This window comes from Actinia tenebrosa, unplaced genomic scaffold (genome assembly GCF_029948245.1).
Source record: "Actinia tenebrosa isolate PJP-AT-01 unplaced genomic scaffold, QUT_ActTen_1.0 PGA_scaffold3__52_contigs__length_22856419, whole genome shotgun sequence".
In the NCBI taxonomy this organism is placed as follows: domain Eukaryota; kingdom Metazoa; phylum Cnidaria; class Anthozoa; order Actiniaria; family Actiniidae; genus Actinia; species Actinia tenebrosa.
The window spans coordinates 1,512,845-1,532,868 of NW_028292580.1; the positions used below are offsets into that span (position 1 = coordinate 1,512,845).

The 20,024-nt window shown below is 40.3% G+C and overlaps 1 protein-coding gene and 1 non-coding gene across 2 annotated transcripts; one reads left to right on the top strand and one right to left on the bottom strand.

Annotated features, from left to right (window-relative positions):
- The first annotated feature begins 1,663 nt into the window (after window positions 1–1,663).
- On the top strand, window positions 1,664–10,425 carry LOC148907594 (uncharacterized). Its single transcript, XM_089036116.1, has 7 exons — window positions 1,664–3,645; window positions 3,757–5,462; window positions 6,522–6,916; window positions 7,930–8,005; window positions 8,110–8,311; window positions 8,524–8,698; window positions 9,102–10,425. Exon 1 carries the CDS (start codon window positions 2,553–2,555, stop codon window positions 3,525–3,527), a length of 975 nt encoding a protein of 324 aa, XP_088892242.1. The 5' UTR covers window positions 1,664–2,552; the 3' UTR covers window positions 3,528–3,645; window positions 3,757–5,462; window positions 6,522–6,916; window positions 7,930–8,005; window positions 8,110–8,311; window positions 8,524–8,698; window positions 9,102–10,425.
- Window positions 10,426–13,467: 3,042 nt separating this feature from the next.
- LOC116288535 (U1 spliceosomal RNA) lies at window positions 13,468–13,631 on the bottom strand. The gene has a single exon (XR_004196195.1). It is a non-coding gene; the product is annotated as a U1 spliceosomal RNA (small nuclear RNA).
- Window positions 13,632–20,024: the final 6,393 nt, after the last annotated feature.

The following is a 20,024-nucleotide window of genomic DNA, read 5'->3' on the forward strand; positions in this document are numbered from 1 at the left end:
TGGAAGCGTCTATGTAGGAAAACAAATGGAGTACCAATCGATATACTGCGTTCAAAAACGCCTATCAGCTATTGAACAATTGATTTTACCGTGTACAGTGGCGGCCGGGCAGACTGATTGTCTGTGGCCCCGGCCGCCACATTTGTAACAGTATCCAGGGCACCCTAGAAAAGAAAAGAAGTCGATCGTAAGGCTGCGATGTCGAATGTTTTTCTTTTCTACCAGCATTGCGTAACAACATTGCATAATCCATTTTTTGAGACCAGGATTCCTTGGACTTCCGGTTCAAGAGCGCATGCCTTCAAAGACTTGCCAAAAATTAAAAATACTTTCCCGATTTATGAGTTTTATTATGTAATTGTATAAACTTATTGTATTGTAAACCTTTTTTGTAAAAAATGTAGAACTGTAATGTAAACTCTAGGTGGTGTGAAATATGATATAAAAAAAATTAAAAACTATAACAACGTAAAAACTTACTTCTTCCTGTCGTTGCTGGGGGAGGCGGGTCTAGGTCTAGTGATGAAAGTAAGAAAGGAAAAAACTGAGACGCCTTTATCATCACGTAGATCATCGCACGAGCACATGCAAAGCATACATGAAGTATAAAAAAAGCTATACAAACGTAAAAACTTACTGGTTCCTTTGCCAGGTGGTGGGGGAGGCGCGTGTAGGTCTTCTGATGAAAGTAAGAATGGAAAAAAACTGAAACGCCTTTATCATCATCTAGATCATCGCACGAGCACATGCAAAGCATACATGAAATTTAAAAAAAGCTATACGAACGTAAAAACTTACTGGTTCCTTTGCCGAGTGGTGGGGGGAGCGGGTCTATGTTTTATGATGAAAGTAAGAAAGGAAAAAACTGAGACGCCTTTATCATCATGTAGATCATTGCACGAGCACATGCAAAGCATACATGAAGTAAAAAAAAAAACTATACAAAAGTAAAAACTTACTGGTTCCTTTGCCGGGTGGTGGGGGAGGCGAGTCTAGGTCTTCTGATGAAAGTAAGAAAGGAAAAAAACTGAGACGCCTTTATCATCATCTCCGAGGGAAAAAAAATTACGTATTGTTTGCTAGGCAAACGCACGCACAAGAAACATAATGCTTACCGATCTTCTCCCCCCCGTTCATATCGTCATATTCTGAGGAAGGAATAAGAAAAAAGAATGTGAACATTCAGTCATTAATTCAGCATGAGAGTACTCGCACGTTGGGATTAGGGATGTTGCGCACGATGTCGAATAGGTTGCTATGAATAGACGTCACTTCCGGTAATGGCTCTTTTTTGATGGCTTGAATTCTGGAGGCTGTTTTGATCTCTTGTTTTCTGGTTTGATGTCGTGAAAATAGTCAAATACAATAGCTTGATCAGGACTCATTTTGATGTGTTTTGACTTAGCATCCGCTAGTTGCCCCCCAGTCAACTCCAAAAAAGTAACGTGATTGATAGTAAGCAATAGGACTTTTGAACGCTTATTAGAAAGCAAAATTCCCAAAAGGTAAAAGAAAAATTGAAAGAAAAAAACAATCCAACAATCGATTTCGATATATGATGCCAGTACATACCACTTTGTCTAGACATGGCTGTGTTTCTGAAAGAAAACAAATGTAAGTTGCAAAAAGTAAGTAATGAATAATTTGAATGAGCCTCGTTTTGAGTCATAAATGCATATCGTTCTTGTAAACTTCGGTGTTATTGAACCTTGATTATACCTTGCAAATATTATTGTTCTTTTTTTGTCACATACCATACAAATCTGAAAATGTCGATGATGACAATGATAAATGAGATGGAGGATTGTGCATTTGATGTTGAGGTAGGCTGTATTGAAGTTCTAGCTTTCTTAATTATACCACATTCAATTCTAAATATATGAGCGAGATCAAGTAAGCGAACTACTTAAAAGAACACTTTCTATCGTAATATCTTCAAAGAAAACGAATGCTAGGAACATATGGGCATGGAATGCAATACTTTTAGAGTGAACGAATCCCATCAAAACAGAATAAATCATACTACATTTGGAAGACAGAAATTTATACATTTTCAACTTACCTTCGCATTACGAAGACATGCACGTGAGGTGACAACATGTAATCGAGGTTCTAATCGATATTGGGACGGAAACGGGCTTCTCACAGGGGTAGGGTGGGGTCGGCATGGAAGATGAAACGGAAGACATCTTTTTGATTGGAGTGGCTTTTTCAGATTTCTCTTAACCACGTTTTTTCCCCGTATGATAGATAGAACGGGCTCTAGGCCAAAAATTTATCGTCAGCTACTGCTATTATAGGTTTTCCATGATGACTTTTCGGCGTTGATATCTGAGGATAATCTGAGCTGCTTGCTCGACCAATCAGAAGCCCGACTGTCCAGTCTTAATATCAACACTTTCCATGAGGTGGTGAGTCGAATAGTAGGTAGTTAGGCAATTTTATTGAACCATAAAGCATAGGGATGCGAACTCAAGCAAGATATAGTTGATTCCCAAATATACATTTCAGTGTATACTTTCCAGGAAAAACGACTAATCTACTTATATTTAATGCCAGCCAACAGCGATGGGTTAAACAGAATTTCGGTTGTGGCTATGGATCGCGAAACTAAATTACCAGCTGGGCTGTTAACTTTCTTGCAACGGTCTGTGGTGGGTCAAAACATCGATGGCTTTCCTGGGATGGAATCTGCGGTGCAAGAATTGACCTCCACCTCTCGAAAGGCGTTTTATGAACTTCAGTACTGTGTGAGAAGTCCAAGTGCGAAAGGTAAGGCTGTCGGGGATATGTTATTAGCATGCGGACTAGAAGCACTTAATCTCTTGGTTCACGAAAGACCAGTCACTAAAGTGGCATGGCTGTTAGTTGCGGGTTCTTTCAAGAACCACGCCGCTTTGAGGTTGTATTTAGATTATAGGTTTGAAGTCATTGGACTTTACGAAGGCACATGCATGATGGCATTGTTCAATTTGGACCAGAAAGCGCAGCTATGGCAAGCCCGTTTGCAGAGAAATCTTGAAACGATGTTCTTGCTACCCAAACTTAAAAACGAAGTTGCTGCACCGCGTTATGATGATTCCCAACGAGTGGAAGAGTCATCTCAGGTATGTAGTGAAACGGTTTTGTCTGAACAAGAGCACAACTTTGACTCGCAAACTAGCTTTGTTTCAGAAACATCCGTCGCTGAGCAAAGTAGCGCTGAACCGAGGGTTCTGGTAAGACCTTTGCCACAAAGAGACCGCGTACTGGAAAGTGCGCAAGCGGAAGTAGACTCAGGTATGTTGGATGAACTCCAAAATTTGAAATTTAGAAACTTTTGTGATCAACTGAAGTTGTCAACCAGCATCCTTTCGAGTATTTCAGGTGAAGGAGCTGAGGCTATGGAGGAAAATATGCGTTTGATCGTTAAAAGGGTAAAGGAGAACAAGGAGTGCTTTTCATTTCTACAGCACTTGGAACTTGCTAGACAGATCGAAGAATATGGACATGTCGTGGAAAAGAATACTCATGATGTAATCTTGTAATTAAGAAATGTTGAGGGGCTTGGATATTCTCTTCCATACTTGAGGGAAATCGTCCGAGTTCTGTGGTGTGTACACCGTTATCCCATACTTGAACAAGTACGCGTGCCATGGCGACAAGGTACTATACAGTAGCAGCTTACTCTAGTAGACTATTTAGTGAATGTGCTGCCAATACTACATATATTGTGATGGTAGAACTAACTTTTCCAATTTCCCCCTCATTTTTTAGCCGTTCGAATGATACCGAAAATTGCAACGGCGATGGATTCAATGGCAGACGCGAACAGGAGGTTTACAGATAATATTTTGAGAGCACAAGAAGATCGCCACAGCACTTATCTCAAAATTGCGATTCGTTTTCCAGAAGACGATCCTTCTGACGGTGATGGGTTGGGATACGCAGAACTTCAGAAAGTGTACGGTTTGTATAGAGATGAGACGCTCGTTGATGACAACGTCTTGCTTAATTCTTTACATTTCAGGAGTGTCAAGGATTCTCTTGGGTCAAGACGTCGTTCTAGACTTATGGGATTTGACACTCAAGAATCACCTCTGGATGATGGACGAGTGGACGCAATCCGTCAGCATTACTGGGAAAATGGGAGAGATTTCCTAATAAACCAACTGGAACGTCTTCAAGCCGGCGTGCATTCAGAAGATTGCGTAATTATTGCTGACTGCTATGGGATAGATATTTTCAAAAGATTGCTAATTGACGTTCGTGGAATTTATCCCCGTGGGATAGTACAAGACCTACCTGAACCTTCTTTGAGGAGGTTTGAAATGGCGCTGTGCTTCTTAAGTGCAGGCGTCGCGTACCCGACGTATGGTAGTTACGCAAATGATGATCTCTTGAGGGCCTTTTTCTCAGCTCGAGACAACAGAAGAGGGGCTTTTGGTGGCGAGTACGAATTCACCAATCCCTATCTGTGTCGGAAGCGACGTTATCAGAGAGAACGAGACTCACGCCAGTCTCAAAGAAAAAGATATAAAGAATAGGAACTAAAAAGAGTGAATGGGTACACAGTAAACTTCCAGAAAACCGCACGACTTTCACAAAGTACTAATTTCTATCTCTTTTTTATTACGTGCAAGATAAATGTTCTTTAAGTACAAGTTATCTTATTCTCATCATTAAACATTGTGAAAGTACGTCGGTGGTAAAATGTTAGAACGTACCGTCACGAACTGCCCATGCGGTTAAAGGGGGTTCGGGTACAAAAAAAAACAACTGCTAATGGTGGCCGTGAAGGACTGTCCGTTAAATGGAGGTCCTGGTACTTTGCAGTAATGTGTTAGATACAATAATGGGCCTTTTGGATAATATCCATGCATATTCATATATACACGAATAGAATATTCATATATTCATGCTTTGACTTTTCTACAGCACCAAGTATTTGAAACATTATGAGATCTTAAAGAAACTTTAATGACACTCTATATCGATAAAACCTAACTTGGACTCTACAAAAACGCGTCTAAATTGACCTCCACAATTATGTGATAGTATCCAACTTCAAAAGGCCCATGCATTGTATAGGCGTTTTAAAGTTTCATTAGGAAACTATCAAATGTGTCTTACATTAAATCATCCTAAACACCAATGGAAAACAAATGACTGACACGAAGAAAACGGCAATATTCCGGACCAATGTTTTTCAAGTACGCAAATAGGTAGGTACAACTGCTTTCCAGGCCAACGCTGGGTATTACAGGGCCTCTGTTTAAGGAAATTAAATTAAACAGGAAGCTGAAAAATGTAATTTAATTACCGATGTTTACTTGTTCGTTTGCAGCTAAAGAAATTGAAGGCTAACTGGGGATTCGGAAATTTAACATTAAGAAACGTGTGGTTGGAAGGTTGATATTTTGCACGGGCCTGCCTGGAAAGAAATCAGCCGCCCAATATGAAGGGAAGAAACTGGAGTTCAGGTAAGCTGGAGCTGGGAAGAGGGGTGAAGGTTATGGAATGCGCGCGTGCAAGGGGCTTGTCTGATTCAGTTATCATGATCATCATGATTATTATTATCATTATTATGTTTATTGTGGTTAATAATGTAATATCTGCTATAGATAAGGGTGCACGCGCACTGTATTATGTTGACCAGCACGTCCTTGCTCAACATAGCGATGGATAGAACAGGGATTATAGTAGTGCGGGTGAAAGTGGCAAGAGATGAAAGACAAGAAGAGGAAAATTAAGAGATTACCCTACTAAGCATGTTATTTTGAACGAAGAGCAAGCTGCAGCTATTTGAAACAATAGTACAGTAGTAGCTTTGCCAGAACGACAAGCAGCAGTTCAAGTGTTAGTGCTGAAGCGTCGAATACGAGAGCTAGAAGAACAGATTTGTCTATATCAGGTTGAAGTAGTTATAATACTAGTACGAGGGGGATTAAATACAAGATTGCTCGAGATATGAGTGCTAAAGATACAAGTGAGTCCTTCTATGGCCAAAACTACCGGAGCGTAACGATGAAACAACAAACTCTTCCAGGAAAACGTCCTTCAGGCCCCGTACTATGGAAAACAATGTACTGTTGTTTTCCATTGAGGAAAATCAAGATATCTTAAAGCCTGCATTAGCTTGCGGTTTTTCTGTATATTCGTCAGAGCCATTGCGGAGCTTAGCAGGCGTACTTAGGCAAGAACTGCACCTCGATCAGTATCCTTTTGTGTAGAAAGTTGGACATTAGCTTTAACTTCTCTATTCTCTTCTCTTCTATTCAACTTTTCGTATTCCATTTGTCCATGATTGCTTTTATCAGAAATTGGCTGTTTTCTGGTGAAAAGGAAGATATCAAAAATATAGATGGGGAAACATCAGTCAAGCGATGCAGGCGGGATGAGAAGGATGAATAGGAGTGCTTGTTTGCTAGGGAGTCATGATTAAGCCGCGCGCCATGAAAGAAGGAACTTACAAAAACGCGATCGATTGCCGCGTTTCATTTAAGTAACTTTGTTTTTTGTTGTGCTTTGTATTATTTCAGGAGAAGGTATCGGTCGATTTGAGACAGTATCGACCAGAAGGAAGTGGTTGGGAGGTGCGCCCACTAGCACAGGCCATGGAGAGCTGGATGAGAAGGGTTTGGTTAGATTGCTCTCAATTTGGACATTGATCTTGGGGAGCTTGTAGAAGATTCACAATGGCTCATTGAACTCGGTAATTTATTGAGGCAGTTAGTGAAGACAGGTGTTGTGCTAAATATATGTATAAAAAAAAAGCGCTTGGTTCTTTTTATGATCTTCTAATTAAGACAGGGTTCAGTTGAATCCCGTGCTCAGAATCATATGACTTTGAAAGAAACCTTGGATCAGATTTTGATCGTGTCGTGGTTGAAGGAAAGAAAAAGGAACTAAATAAGAAGCGTAAATAGCTAAACAAGTAAGTAAGAGGTTATACTTGTTAATACCATGCACATCACCAGTACCAGCACAGTACCAGCACAGTTCAAAACTTTGCTGCTCGTATGATGTCTGGAAAACGAAAGTACGATTATATAACTCCAACATTGAAACAATTAGAATTTTTGCCAATATCTCAACTTCTATACCTTAGAGACGCTGTTCTCATGTTTAAATGTATGAAGGGTTTAGCTCCCGAGTATTTGTCGTCTATGTTTACCTTAAGATCTGAGATTCACAATCGAAGCACACGAAACAGTGACAAGCTACAGATTCCTATGTGCAGAACTAAGTTAGCTCAACAGTCGTTCTCTTATAGAGCCGTTGATATTTGGAACTCTGTACCCAAAAGTATTACTAAGATAAATTGAGTCAAACTCTTTAAAAACACCCTTAAAAGTAGTCTTTTAACCGAATGGTTAGCTCTAAGTATTTATTTATTTATTTATGTATTTTTTTAAATTTATTTATGTTTTTAATAATATAATAAGTTTTCCATGTTATTCTTAGTATTTATTTTTGTAAATAGCGAATTTTCTTATTCTAGGTTTAGCTTAGGTTTAAGACTTGTCGTAAATTGTATCTGAAAAGCCCTCTTTAGGGAGATCAATAAAGTTATTGTACTGTATTGTAAAGCGAGCCAGAATTCCACTGCACAAGATCGACACGTATAAGATCAGTAATTGATTATGCTATACGTGCAGTTTAATTTTTCACACAGTATTTGAAGAACGAGCACACACGCTTAGAGATAAGGCCGGCTGTGTCCATTATAACTTCAGGCATTTGTATTGAAAGCCAGCAGGAGTTGGGTATCGCACCCATTATGTTCAGACCATTATGATTATTTATGCACCTCGGTCTAAGCTTTTCAATCAGTCCATTTTGGCGGAGCAACAATAGAACCATGCCTGATAAGCTAGGTAGTATTTGAATTATATATATATATATAATAATAATAATAACAATAACAATAAAGAGTATTTTATATAGCGTCAATATCGCATGGCTTCAACAACGCCTTCCAATACATTGGTCATAAGAAAAGAAATTTGGATAAAACTGAAAAGTAGGTTTATATTTGATCATTAATCTCATCAAGAACATTTCATTTCATTTCATTTCATACTACATATTGCATATAAAATTTCAATATATACTTGATGTACACAGAGTTGGTTCAGTTCCGACGTTTGTCGTTCTTGTCTGGGACTGACAATAAAGGTTGTACCACGTGATTTCCGTGGACAGCGTCCGCGCACGTCACCTGACCAGAGATCGGATAAACATTCATGAGATAACAACTTACGAGTACAATGGGAGCAGAGCCAAGCTTAAAGAGAACAAGAATCGACTTTGAAACTACTGAATTCAGGTACGTTCAATGAACCGTTCGGTCCTTCAGTAGTGCATTTTGCAGCAATGCACATGTTGGGGGAAATTTGGCAAACAAAAAGTTTAATATACTTGCATGGTTGCCGTGTGAGTGAAAAAATTCTAAAGTTCTGCTGCGTGTGGCAGCACCTCAGACATCTGAGAGACTCACCTGCTGCATGGAATTGATCTCTTCCCTTTTTCTATCCGCAGTAGTTGCACATTGAACCCTATTAGCATGGATGGAGCTAGATGAGGTGATCGTTCGTGACTCCAGCGACACATATACATGCATGATGCTGTTCAACGAATATGCAATTGGGGAGCAAGTTTATGTTCAAAGGGTCACATCTCGGCTGATATTGGTCCGACTCTCGTCAAAATCGGTGTATGAACGTCTTATTTTGTTGTCTAGGGAAATAATTAGAGATCGAACAACGTCAAAGTCAAAATTTACTCGTTCGTGACGTCACACTCGCGCTCTCTTCCCATCCATTCATATCCATTCACTCATTCATTCATTCATCCATTCATTCATTCATCCATCCATCCATTCATATTCATTCATTCATTCATTCATCCGTTCATTCATTCATTCGTTCATTCATCCATTCATATTCATTCATTCATATTCATTCATTCATATTCATTCATTCATATTCATTCATTCATATTCATTCATTCACATTCATTCATTCCTATCCCATCCTATCCCATAGATTATGAATTTTTTTCATTATGAATTCTTAACCTATTTAATTGAATTTTATACCTTATTGCTTTCTTTTTAGATAAATTTTGTATATATATACAAACAACGGACTACGCATCACCATCGAAGTCAACAAGCAGAACATCAACTTCCTAGATGCTACTTTCAACCTAAACCAAAATACCTACCAGCCCTACATAAAGCCTAACACTACACTGCAGTACTTCCACCGTGAGAGCAACCATCCACCAACCACTACCAACAACATACCTGCCGGCATCAACAGACGACTGTCATCCCTTTCATCCGACAAAGCATCCTTCGACCAAACTGCCCCTCCATATCAAAAAGCACTTGACGAAAGCGGATACCAGTACATCCTAAACTACGAACCAACCACGACCACAAAACGCAAAAACAGACAACGAAACGGCATACTCTGGTACAACCCCCATTTAGCAAAAATGTCAGCACCAATATCGGACAGAGATTCCTTGGCCTAGTTGATAAACACTTTCCTAGAGGCCATAATCTTAGGAAAGTCTTTAATCGTAACACCATCAAGATCAGTTACAGCTGCATGAACAATGCCAAACAAATCATTGACAATCACAACAAGCGCATTTTACATCCACCGAGAGATGACAACGACACCGCAAACAACACAAAGGACAAGAAAACATGCAACTGCCGACAAAAGAACAATTGCCCGCTTAATGGCAACTGCCTCCAATCTTCAGTTGTATACCAAGCCACCGTCACAAGAAAGGACAACAACACTACCGCAACATACATAGGACTCACAGAAAACGACTTCAAAACAAGATACAGAAACCACACCGCCTCATTCCGCCACGAACAACATAAAAACTCGACTGAACTCAGCAAATACATCTGGACTCTCAAGAACTGTAATATCAGCTACTCCATTTTATGGCGCGTCCTATCTTCAAGCTCCGCCTACAACAGCTCCAGCAAAAGATGTAACCTTTGTCTTAAAGAAAAGTTTCTAATAATTTATCGACCGGAACTCTCATCATTAAATAAGCGCAACGAACTTGTATCTTCATGCCGCCACAGAAATAAAGCATTATTACGCAACAGCTAAGCTACATCCACTAATTAATTATGTATACTTTTTCTATATAAATGATAGTAACGAATATTATTATCATTAAATCCCCAGAAGAGTGAAGCAATTCACGAAACAGGCTTGTTGGGAAAAATGTTGTCTTGACTTTTTCTTCTCAAACAAATATTCTGCTCTACTTCTATCGATGTATTGAGCACTATTTTACGGAAATTGATTCACAGATTTCTTATATATATATACATGTATACATACATTATATTTTTTTAGATCTATTTTAGATATTAGATATGGATATTTTCTTTCTTTTGTGTCCCCAATCAGTTGTATAAACTAAATACATGGACACGTGAATATGAAGTTGTCATTATTGTTATTTATCCAACCACTCCGCTCTCTACTTACGACCAAGGCATGATAATCCAACATGGGTTTCCATGGCTACGCAATTCTTGCCCATTCCCTTGCTTCCAACCCACCCTCTCTGTTCGCTGTGTGTCGTCAGCATAAGCATGCGAGAATAGGACTACATTTTCAAGTAACAAACATGTTTTATTTACATTTCTGCATCTGCTGCCTGCCTTTCAACAGCACAAACACACTATAATAATATCGTACGAGGCAATTGTCATGATGGAACTCATTATTATAAGAAATAATTCTAGGAGCCTATACTAGGCTCTCTAGGAATGGAAAGGAGTTCTTTTTCCAATGAACTAGCTTATTCTAGGATTAGGATCTAGGATGTGAAGATGGGTTTCCATGGCAACGCATGTCATGTTTCAGAAAGCAAGTAGTGTCACCCTGGGAATTACAGCAAATCAGGCTCGAAACTTACTTATTTTTCTCTATCTCCACCTCACTTAAAGATCAGAAGTAAACGATAAAACAAAACAACCTTGGTCTTTCGCGAAAATGTGATGTCTTTCGCAAAAACCATTCCTTTCAAAGTTCTGTTAGCAAAGATCATCGTCAGCAAGTGCTTTTGTTCAGTCGAATGACAAAATTCCATCTCAAAGATACACAAGTGAACCATTCAAATCTTTGCCGACAGATTCAAAAGAAAAAGACAATATACTGCATTTTGTCTTGGCGACTTGCAATGGCATTGCCGAGAACACTCCACCTACCACTATAATAATCATTATCATATGTCTTTTCGAACCAGACCACAGTAAAGTTGGGGAAAAAAGGAAAACAAAAAAAACAAAAAAAATCTCTGTTAGCAAAGATCACAGAAGCAAGTGCTCACAGGGTTTGTTTGTTTTGTTTTTTTCCCCCCTTCATCTCCTAATTAAAAAAAAGGGGGACATATCTGTATATTCGAAAGCCTCATGAATGGACCTGAGAGGAGTACGCAGTTTGAAAACTCCTGGCTTTTTCTTCAAAGGCGTCATGTTGACTGCCACCATGGCCTCGGTCGACTCTAACCACGGCTCGGCATCAAACGTAAAAACATACTCGTCCCTACTACCGGCACACAGCTCAAACCACAATAGGCTGGCTTCCCCTTGGGGTTGCAAGGACTGAACCCGACCTATCAAGACCTTGGGACATGCTGCCGTGCTCCCCTCTTCCAAGAGCCCAACAAAGTCCCCCGCTTTGAAAGTAGAGTCCCCACTGCCCTCTTGGTCGGCACCATCTTTCGTCGGCTCGTCCCGAGCCAGGTTAGAACAAAGAGACAGGGCCAATGTCTTCTGCTGGTTGGAACTTCGTCTGTCATATGTCTGTTGTGCCTGCTTTCTGCTGTGTCTCAGGGCCGCCGCTATCGAATCTTTGAGGGAGTCACTGCAATCACTGCAAAAAGATGATGAGCATGATGATGATGATGATTCCTTTATTTTGTGTATAAATATGTTTTGCTTTCAATATGTACAACACAAGTTGTAGAAATAAAATAAAAAAAAAAGAAAAGAAAAGAAAAAAGAATTAAGAAAGAAGAAGAAGGAAGAAAAGAAAAAAAAAAAAAAAAAAAAAAGAAAAGGAAAGGGACCTAAAATTGAAAAAATAAAGTAAAATACAATAAAATAAAATAGAATAATGATGATGTTTAAATATAGAATAGAATCCAATCCAATCATGATGATGTTTAAATATAGGGCCAACATCTTGGAGAGTTCCACGACGCTTTACATGACAAGTATTTAGCACAAAAAGTTCAAGAATAAAATAGCATTTGCATCTTTTCAACAATTCATTCCATTTCAATTTGCATTCCACATCAACAATAAAATCAAGGTTATAAAAACTCTACATCTAAATGGATATCAAGAGTTAGCCTTATAGAAGCCTTAAGAATATAACTTGTTCAACTTCATTTCTCTATGCCTTTGTCTATCATTCTGTTTGCCCAGATATGTGGAGGTGGACAGCATTATCGATATAAAGTTATATAAAAAAGCAAAAGAAAGAAAGAAAGAAAGACACAAACCAAACACTTGGGACTTACCTCCTTCCATAAGTATGCGTCACGAAAGAGCTCCGTAGGCCATTGACGGACAAACTGACACCAGTCCGTCTGTGGAACAAATACTTGAGGCGGCTACAGAAGGCGGAACTGGAATATGGCCTTCCAAAGCCATTATTCTACAATTGGAAAAAAAAAAAAAAAAAAAAAATGAACGGGTTAGTATGAGACAGTAATGGAATAGCTGCACACTACTGTTACAACCAAACAAACACAATGATCATCATATATTACAAATGAACCCCTCAACGTCAGATGCCCGCCCTAATTTGATTATTCAGCCTTTTGATTGTACACAGATGTGGGAAAAAAAAAAAAAAAAAAATTTCATATGGAGTTTGGGGTTAGGGCCAGAGCAAAAACCACCTAGCCAAGGGTGGTACCATTCTTCGGGAGGTGCTAGAATCTTGGATTACCACTCTGGCATGGTAGTAAGAAGTATGAAACGTACCCACAACATGGTGTTTCCAGGGTAGTAACTCCTTCGATTACCACCCTAGACAGGAGTGTCAGTATTGCAGAATACACCTCGCCCAGGGTAGTAAGAAGTATGAAATGTACCCACGACCTGTTGTTGGAGGTGCTGAACTCGCCCTTTACCAACTCAAAGCCCTCGCAAGGGTAGGGTACGGGCTTCGGAACACAACTTGGGCTTAGGGTACGGGCTCCTGAACCCAAGTTAGGGTTTAGGGTTAGGGTTAGGGTTAAAATCCAAGTTAGGGTTAAAATGCAGACTTAGGGTTAACATTGTGGTTAGGGTTAGGGAAAAGTTAGGGTTAAACAGGGCCTAGGGTTTAAGCACCGTTAGGGTTCAGCATCTAGCTAGGACTAGAACACAGTGCAAACTTCTACTACTATTACTGCTGTTGTTGCTAGGATTGAATTGTTCGGGGACTATCGCGAACGCAGGTCCCCACTACCAGAAATTATACGCTCGAGTTACCCACATTTGGGGTAATCGCAGGGGTCAACCCAATCGAAGTGCAATGAGAGGGCCTCTACCTGAGAGGACTGCCTTCATGATCACGGTATTTGTGCAGCTGGGCTAGAATGCCCGGCTTCACTTTATTAGAAAAAAAAATAAACAACTTTAATTATTTACAAAATATCCCGTGTGGGATGTGTTTTTGGTACACTATCCTGACAGTGCACCAACCGAGTTCAAGCCTCGGCTGGTGTTACAATTTTTTTTCCTCACATTTATTTAACGATTCATTAACTAAATTCAAGAGAGGATCAGGTTCAAGCCGCAAATATCCTGTACAAATGCTGTGGCCACAGCACTAAGCGGTTCCCTTCCGCAGCTGAGAACCAGAGCGCTCGCGCAGTCACTCGCCGCTCGAAACCGGTCCTCTCCGAAGCCAATAAACTTTATGATCTATATAATTAAGCAGAGAGCTAGTTCTCTCAATCTATTTGTTAATATTTACATCGTTATCGCCAATATTTGGCCCTGCAAATGACACAAGATGCCTTTAAAGGCCCAAAGAAAGTTCGTGCTCGAGCTGTTTTGAGCGACTTGGATCTCGTGATCGCGTCTAATGAAAAACTTCACGTTCTGTACAAAATACGTGACGACATTCTCGGGTTTCGATTCATCATCAAAAAATATATATATTTCTATATTTCCATAGCGAGTACTTGGCTATGGAAATTAAATGATAAATAAGGAGGCTGGCTTGGTCAGACTGAGGGGAGTTCGTGACTACGCTAACGTATGACAAAGGTTCACGAAACCCTAATTGTCTCGCTAGCACAGTCACAAAGTGCCACAGTCTACCAGCAACAGGACAAAGCCAAAACAAATGTTGAGTGTTCTCGACTGCTCTTCTATCGCACGAGCTGCAGAAGGAGTCGGAGATCACTCGCCATTTAAATAATTTAATTGCTGTTATGAGACCTGAATGGATGATTTTCCAATTCAGGTCAGCGATCTTGTTGTCAACCGTTTTTACATAGAGTTGTTTATAAAAATTCCTCAAATCAATATTATTCCATTGCATGGGTGGTAAAACATTATTTGTCTTCATCATAGTGGTGTAAAAATATCTATTGGTCTGTTTTAAAATGGGCCTGAAAATAGGAGATTGTGCATCTTGGAACCCATATTCTTGTTCCGCGAGGTTCAGACCCGGCTGAGTTGTCTCGATACGTCTCCGCCACGTGAGTAGAAGACTCCGCAGGACAGTAGATATTTCTTTGTCCAAGCGGTTGTCTTTCGGAGGGTCTCGAAACAACTCTCGGATCGCCTCTCGCGGAAGAAAGCCGGCAATAAACTGATAACTGATGTCTTTTACGAATAAAATTTCATTTGTGATCCAGTGACCTAAATAGATTGACCTTCCAGTGGTCGGGTCTTTAATCAAAGGATTATCAAACAATGGCACTTCAAGAATCTGGTCTATTGTCCATGAACCATATTCTTGACGTGGTTTCGCGCCCAATACATTCCAGCTGGTTAAAAGTTCCTTATAAAAATGAAGCATCGTCTGAAATCTATGTGGAGATAGATTGAGATCAAAAATTCGAGCACCCAGATTCGTACCGACGTATTTGCCAAGGAAATGAAAAGCCAAATGTCTCCATTTAATTAGCAAATCGTCGGATAACAGCAATTTAATCCATTTTAGTTTAAGTGCTTGACTTTGTTTAACAAAGTCAATAACTCCCTGTCCGCCGAGGTTGACAGGAAGCCGACAAATATTTTTCTTAACTGGAAAGTTGTGAGAGCCCCAGAAAAATTGCCATAAGGCAGATTCTAGGGCTTTCACAGCCCATAAAGGCATGACAAGAACAGAAGCAGTGTACCACAAAGAGGACGCGGCAAGCTGATTAATCACACAGACTTTGCCGCGCAAGCTTAAATCTCTTTTTTTCCAGGTCTGGAGCGTCTTACAAAATTTGTCTACCTTGTTAGACCAATTCTCTCGGTCTGTGTCGGAATTTCCGACCCACAGGCCGAGTACCTTAATTTTATCTGAAGTCCATTTGATAGGCACTTCAGAGTCAGGAGCGATTTGATTTCGCAATGAACCGCTCAACAGACCTTCCCATTTTGATAAGTTAATGCGAGCGCCGGAAGCGCTTTCATAAACATCCAAGAGATTAAAGCATTGTTTTACGGATTCCATATCCGAAAGCGTTAGAGTTGTATCATCTGCATATTGCGAGATAACACCACTCGTGTTTGCTTTCGGTAATGAAATACCGCGAATGTTCGGATCGTTGCGAACCAAACAAGCAAATGTCTCAGCGATCAGAACATATAATAAAGCACTTAAACTACAACCCTGTCTCACACCGCGGGTGAGAGAGAAGGGTGCAGAAATAAAACCATTCACTTTAACACGGCTTGAAATATCGGTGTAGATGGTTCGAATCCAATGAATAAAGGACGGGCCGAAGCCGAAGGCTTGTAAGCATTTAAACAAGTAACTCCAATCAACCCTATCAAACACCTTCATTTGGTCGATTGACAGGAATATCGCCGGGATATTTTCGTCGTTGGAGTACTGTATTAAGTCCTTTATCAACAACAGATTGTGGCCGATATTTCTACCTTTAATGCAGCAACTTTGATCTACATTGATTATTTCACCAAGGACTTCTACTAGCCGTAGACTTAGAACCTTGGTGATAATCTTATAATCTAGGTTACACAGGCTAATCGGTCGCCAATTGGCGATGTCAAGCCTGTCTCCCTTCTTGAAAAGTGTTGAGATGAGAGTTATGCGTTGAGACGGCGCGAGTGAACTCGCATCGTAACTAGCGTTAGCCATCTCTACAAAATCAGAACCTAAGATATCCCAGAAATGTTGGTAAAACTCGGCAGGAAAGCCATCCGTACCAGGGGATTTATTCCTGGCGAATGCCTTTACTGCTTTAGTACATTCTGATAGGGTTAATTTCCCCTCGCATATGTTTTTTGCATTCTCAGTGAGTGTGCGTTCTAAAAAATTCAGAATCTCGTCCTGTTTGTTGTGATCAGTCGGTTCGGCTGAGTATAAATTCTTGTAAAAGTGTACATGTTCGTCAAGTATCTGGTAAATGTTATCTGTGACAGTTCCGTCCTGTTTCTTGATGGCTATTATGAGGGTTTGATTTCCTCTAGATTTTTCGAGGTTTGCGAAATACGCCGTACAGCGCTCACCTTCCTCGTGCCATTGAACTCGAGAGCGAATCATTTTGCCTCGAGTTTCAGTCATGTCAATGTCTCGTAGTTTAGCCTTCAAGTCTTGAAAGCGTTTTACGTCCCCATCGCTATGTCTTGTCTCAAGTTTCCTTAGTGTATTTCGTAATTGCTTTTGTAAGAGGCGCTTGTGTTGTTTGTTTGCTCTAGAGCGAGCGCGTGAATGCGAAATACATATGTCTCGGAGTTTGGATTTTCCCGAATCCCACCAATCCAGGAGGGATGGAAAATCCGTCTTTTTAGTTCTCCAATCGCTCCAAAAGATTCTGATTTTGTCATTAAAGGCTTGATCAATTAACAGTGAAGTGTTTAATTTCCACGAACCCCGGCCGCGAGTCACGTTTCCAAATGACAGGGTCACGTTTATCATGTTGTGATCCGGTGCCATTGGAAACGGCTCGATGCCGGTGGCTAGAACATGATTCTGTTTAGTGGTGTCTAAATAGAATCGATCAATTCGGCTTTTCGATCCGTTCGAGGAAAGGAAAGTAAAGCCTTTTGAATCTGGATGAAAAATTCTATAAATATCTGATAATCCTAGTGACTTTGTTGTGTCAAGCAATTGTTTGCCTGTTGAATCAGTATGTTTTCTTACATAATCAGTATCGAGACAGACATCAGTTATGCAGTTAAAATCACCGCCTATTATATTTACGCAGGAGTCGTCAGCATCCACATAGTCAGATAGTGAATCAAAAAACTCCCGTCTCCGATCAACGTTTGACCCGCCAGAGGGAGCATAAACATTGACCAGATTCAAGAGCTGATCCATGAATACTGCTTGAACTTGAATTACTCTGCCGTCCTTGTCGGACTTTGTTTGCTTTATCTCAATGTCAAGAGAGCGGCGAAATAGTATAGCTACTCCCGCTTCCCTTGTAGAGAACATACTAAAATTATGTTTCCCTCCCCACTCCCTTCCCCATAAATCAGTATCTAAATCAGTCCCATAAATTTCTTGTAAATAAAATATATCTCCAGCTAAATTATTCAGAGAATCAAAAATCGCGTGGCGCTTAATTGGGTCTCTCAAACCGCGAACATTGATGCTCGCGACGCGCAGATTGCCTTGATTATTATTTTTAAGTATAAATTAAAGAAAATAGAAAAGTCCCAAAAGATAGTCATAAAAAATAATTACTTGTTGCTTTTCTGCTTCTTCTTCTTCTTCGTTTTCGCCTTCGCAGGCGACGAGGGAGAGCGTGTCCTTTTCACCGGTACTTTATCCTCAACCAACCGTTTGAGCAGATTGACTGCTACTTCGTTTGTGTTGGTAGTTCCATTGGTATTATTCTCGGTGTTCTCCTCATCACTCTCATTGCTGCTCTCTTCGTCATATTCGTTGTTTTTGTCGGAGTCGTCGGTTGAGTCTCCCTCGTCAACTTCTGCCGCACCGTTTATATCTTCCTCCATATCTGTGTTTCCCTCGTTTTTGTCTGAATTATCTTCTTGTTTGTCATTATCTGCGTTATCGACTTCTACTGTCTTGTTGCAGTCCTGCCCGGCGTCTTTGTCTGCTCCTCCTGTTTGTTCTCTCCTTTCTGTGTTGTCTTTTTCTCCAGCATTGTGATCTAACGATTTTAGCTTTGGGCAATCTCTCTTATAGTGAGATTGCCCTCCGCAAAATCCGCAGGTTTGGATCTGGCCTTTGTGCCAGACCCGAGCACGATAATTGCCAACATGAACAAAGGAGGGTATCGCCTGCTTAATTTCAATATTAACGATCCTTGTGCCCGTCTCTATAGACGTTCCTTCTTAAAGTTGTCTCTTTACTTCAATGACCTTGCCATACGGTTCTAGCGCCAAAGCAAGGACTTCCGAGGCTAGCTCCGATGGCAAGTAGTGGACATAGACATATGTCGTTCGAAAGCCCAAAGGACGTGGTTTCACCCTGTTTCCGTTCAACTTGACTCCTTCTTGTAGTAGTGATCTTACCAGTGATTCGCTCCTTAAAGTCAGGTCTACGTGATTGCCCGGCATGGTCTGAATGCATTTGACTGCGTCCTTCGGGAGACTATGACATACAGCCTGTATAAAACTGGTCTTCTCTGGCAATACTTCAAATGTAAATCGAACTGTAGTTCGCCTTTGGAGGCTCGAGCCGACGCTCAGTCCAGTTGAAGCGATGGCGCTATATGAAGCCATCAAGGGATTTCGAATATCCTTTGTTGTTATATATATAGAGTTTGGATAAAGTTTTCAGGCGCGAGATAAATTCGACTGCAATCACAGGGAGGACCAACAACAAAGACGTCACCAAACAAAGTTACAACTCACCAAAAGAGAAACAATACCATATTAAGGAAACCTACCTAGGGGAAGTACTTGATCATTTTAATATTTTAACTATATTTTAGGAAAGCAAATATGAACAGGAAAATCAGCTATTAACAAAAAGATTAAACATTGGGCCAGAATTTCCCAATGACATTCCAGGAACGCCTAAAGTACCTTTTCTTCCGTTCTGACTGAAATCGTTTCTCGTAAAGAGGGAGGAAGAAAAAAAGACGTTGACGGATTGATGATATAACATCAGGAACAGAAGGTTGTTCATTGCGAAAACGGAAATTATTACGAGACAACCAGATAAAAAAGGTAGCCAGATTAAGAATGTATGAGAAAACTGGCGGAACAATTTCCTGGTCAGTTGCATCAAAGCCAAAAAGCAGATGGCGAGATTCAAGACGAGGACATAAGGGAGTAACACGATAGAAGATGCTCTGGAGTTCAGTTATTACTGACTGAGCAAAACAGCACTCGAAAAAAAGATGTTGAAGTGTTTCCCGTTCAACCCCACAGAAACACATGGGATCTACCATCATTCCAAAAGAGACAAGACGATCAGCTGTGTAGATAACACCATGTGCAATTTTGCAATTGGTGTCAATGACATATCGATCTAGGGGCATGACGTGTACCTGTTTCCATGTGACATCCCAGTACAACTGGCCATATATTGGAGCAAATTTGGTGACACAATGAAGTTGAACAGTAGACTTGCAGAGAAGAAGAAAATAGCATAGTTTAGTGGTACACACAGAGAGAGGACGGTGTTGCCCTCTGTCATCTGGAGGTAGGAATAAAAGATTACCCCGTGCATGACCTCCAAGAAGAGCCCAAGATTCAACAAGGGAAGCAAAAAAGGGAGGTAATAGAAAAGCAGGATAAAATGCAGGAAAAGAAAGGACTTCCAGAACAGTTACTCCGAAGCTTTCGTTGAACATAGTAATGAAAGAAAAGACCCCACTTATTAGGA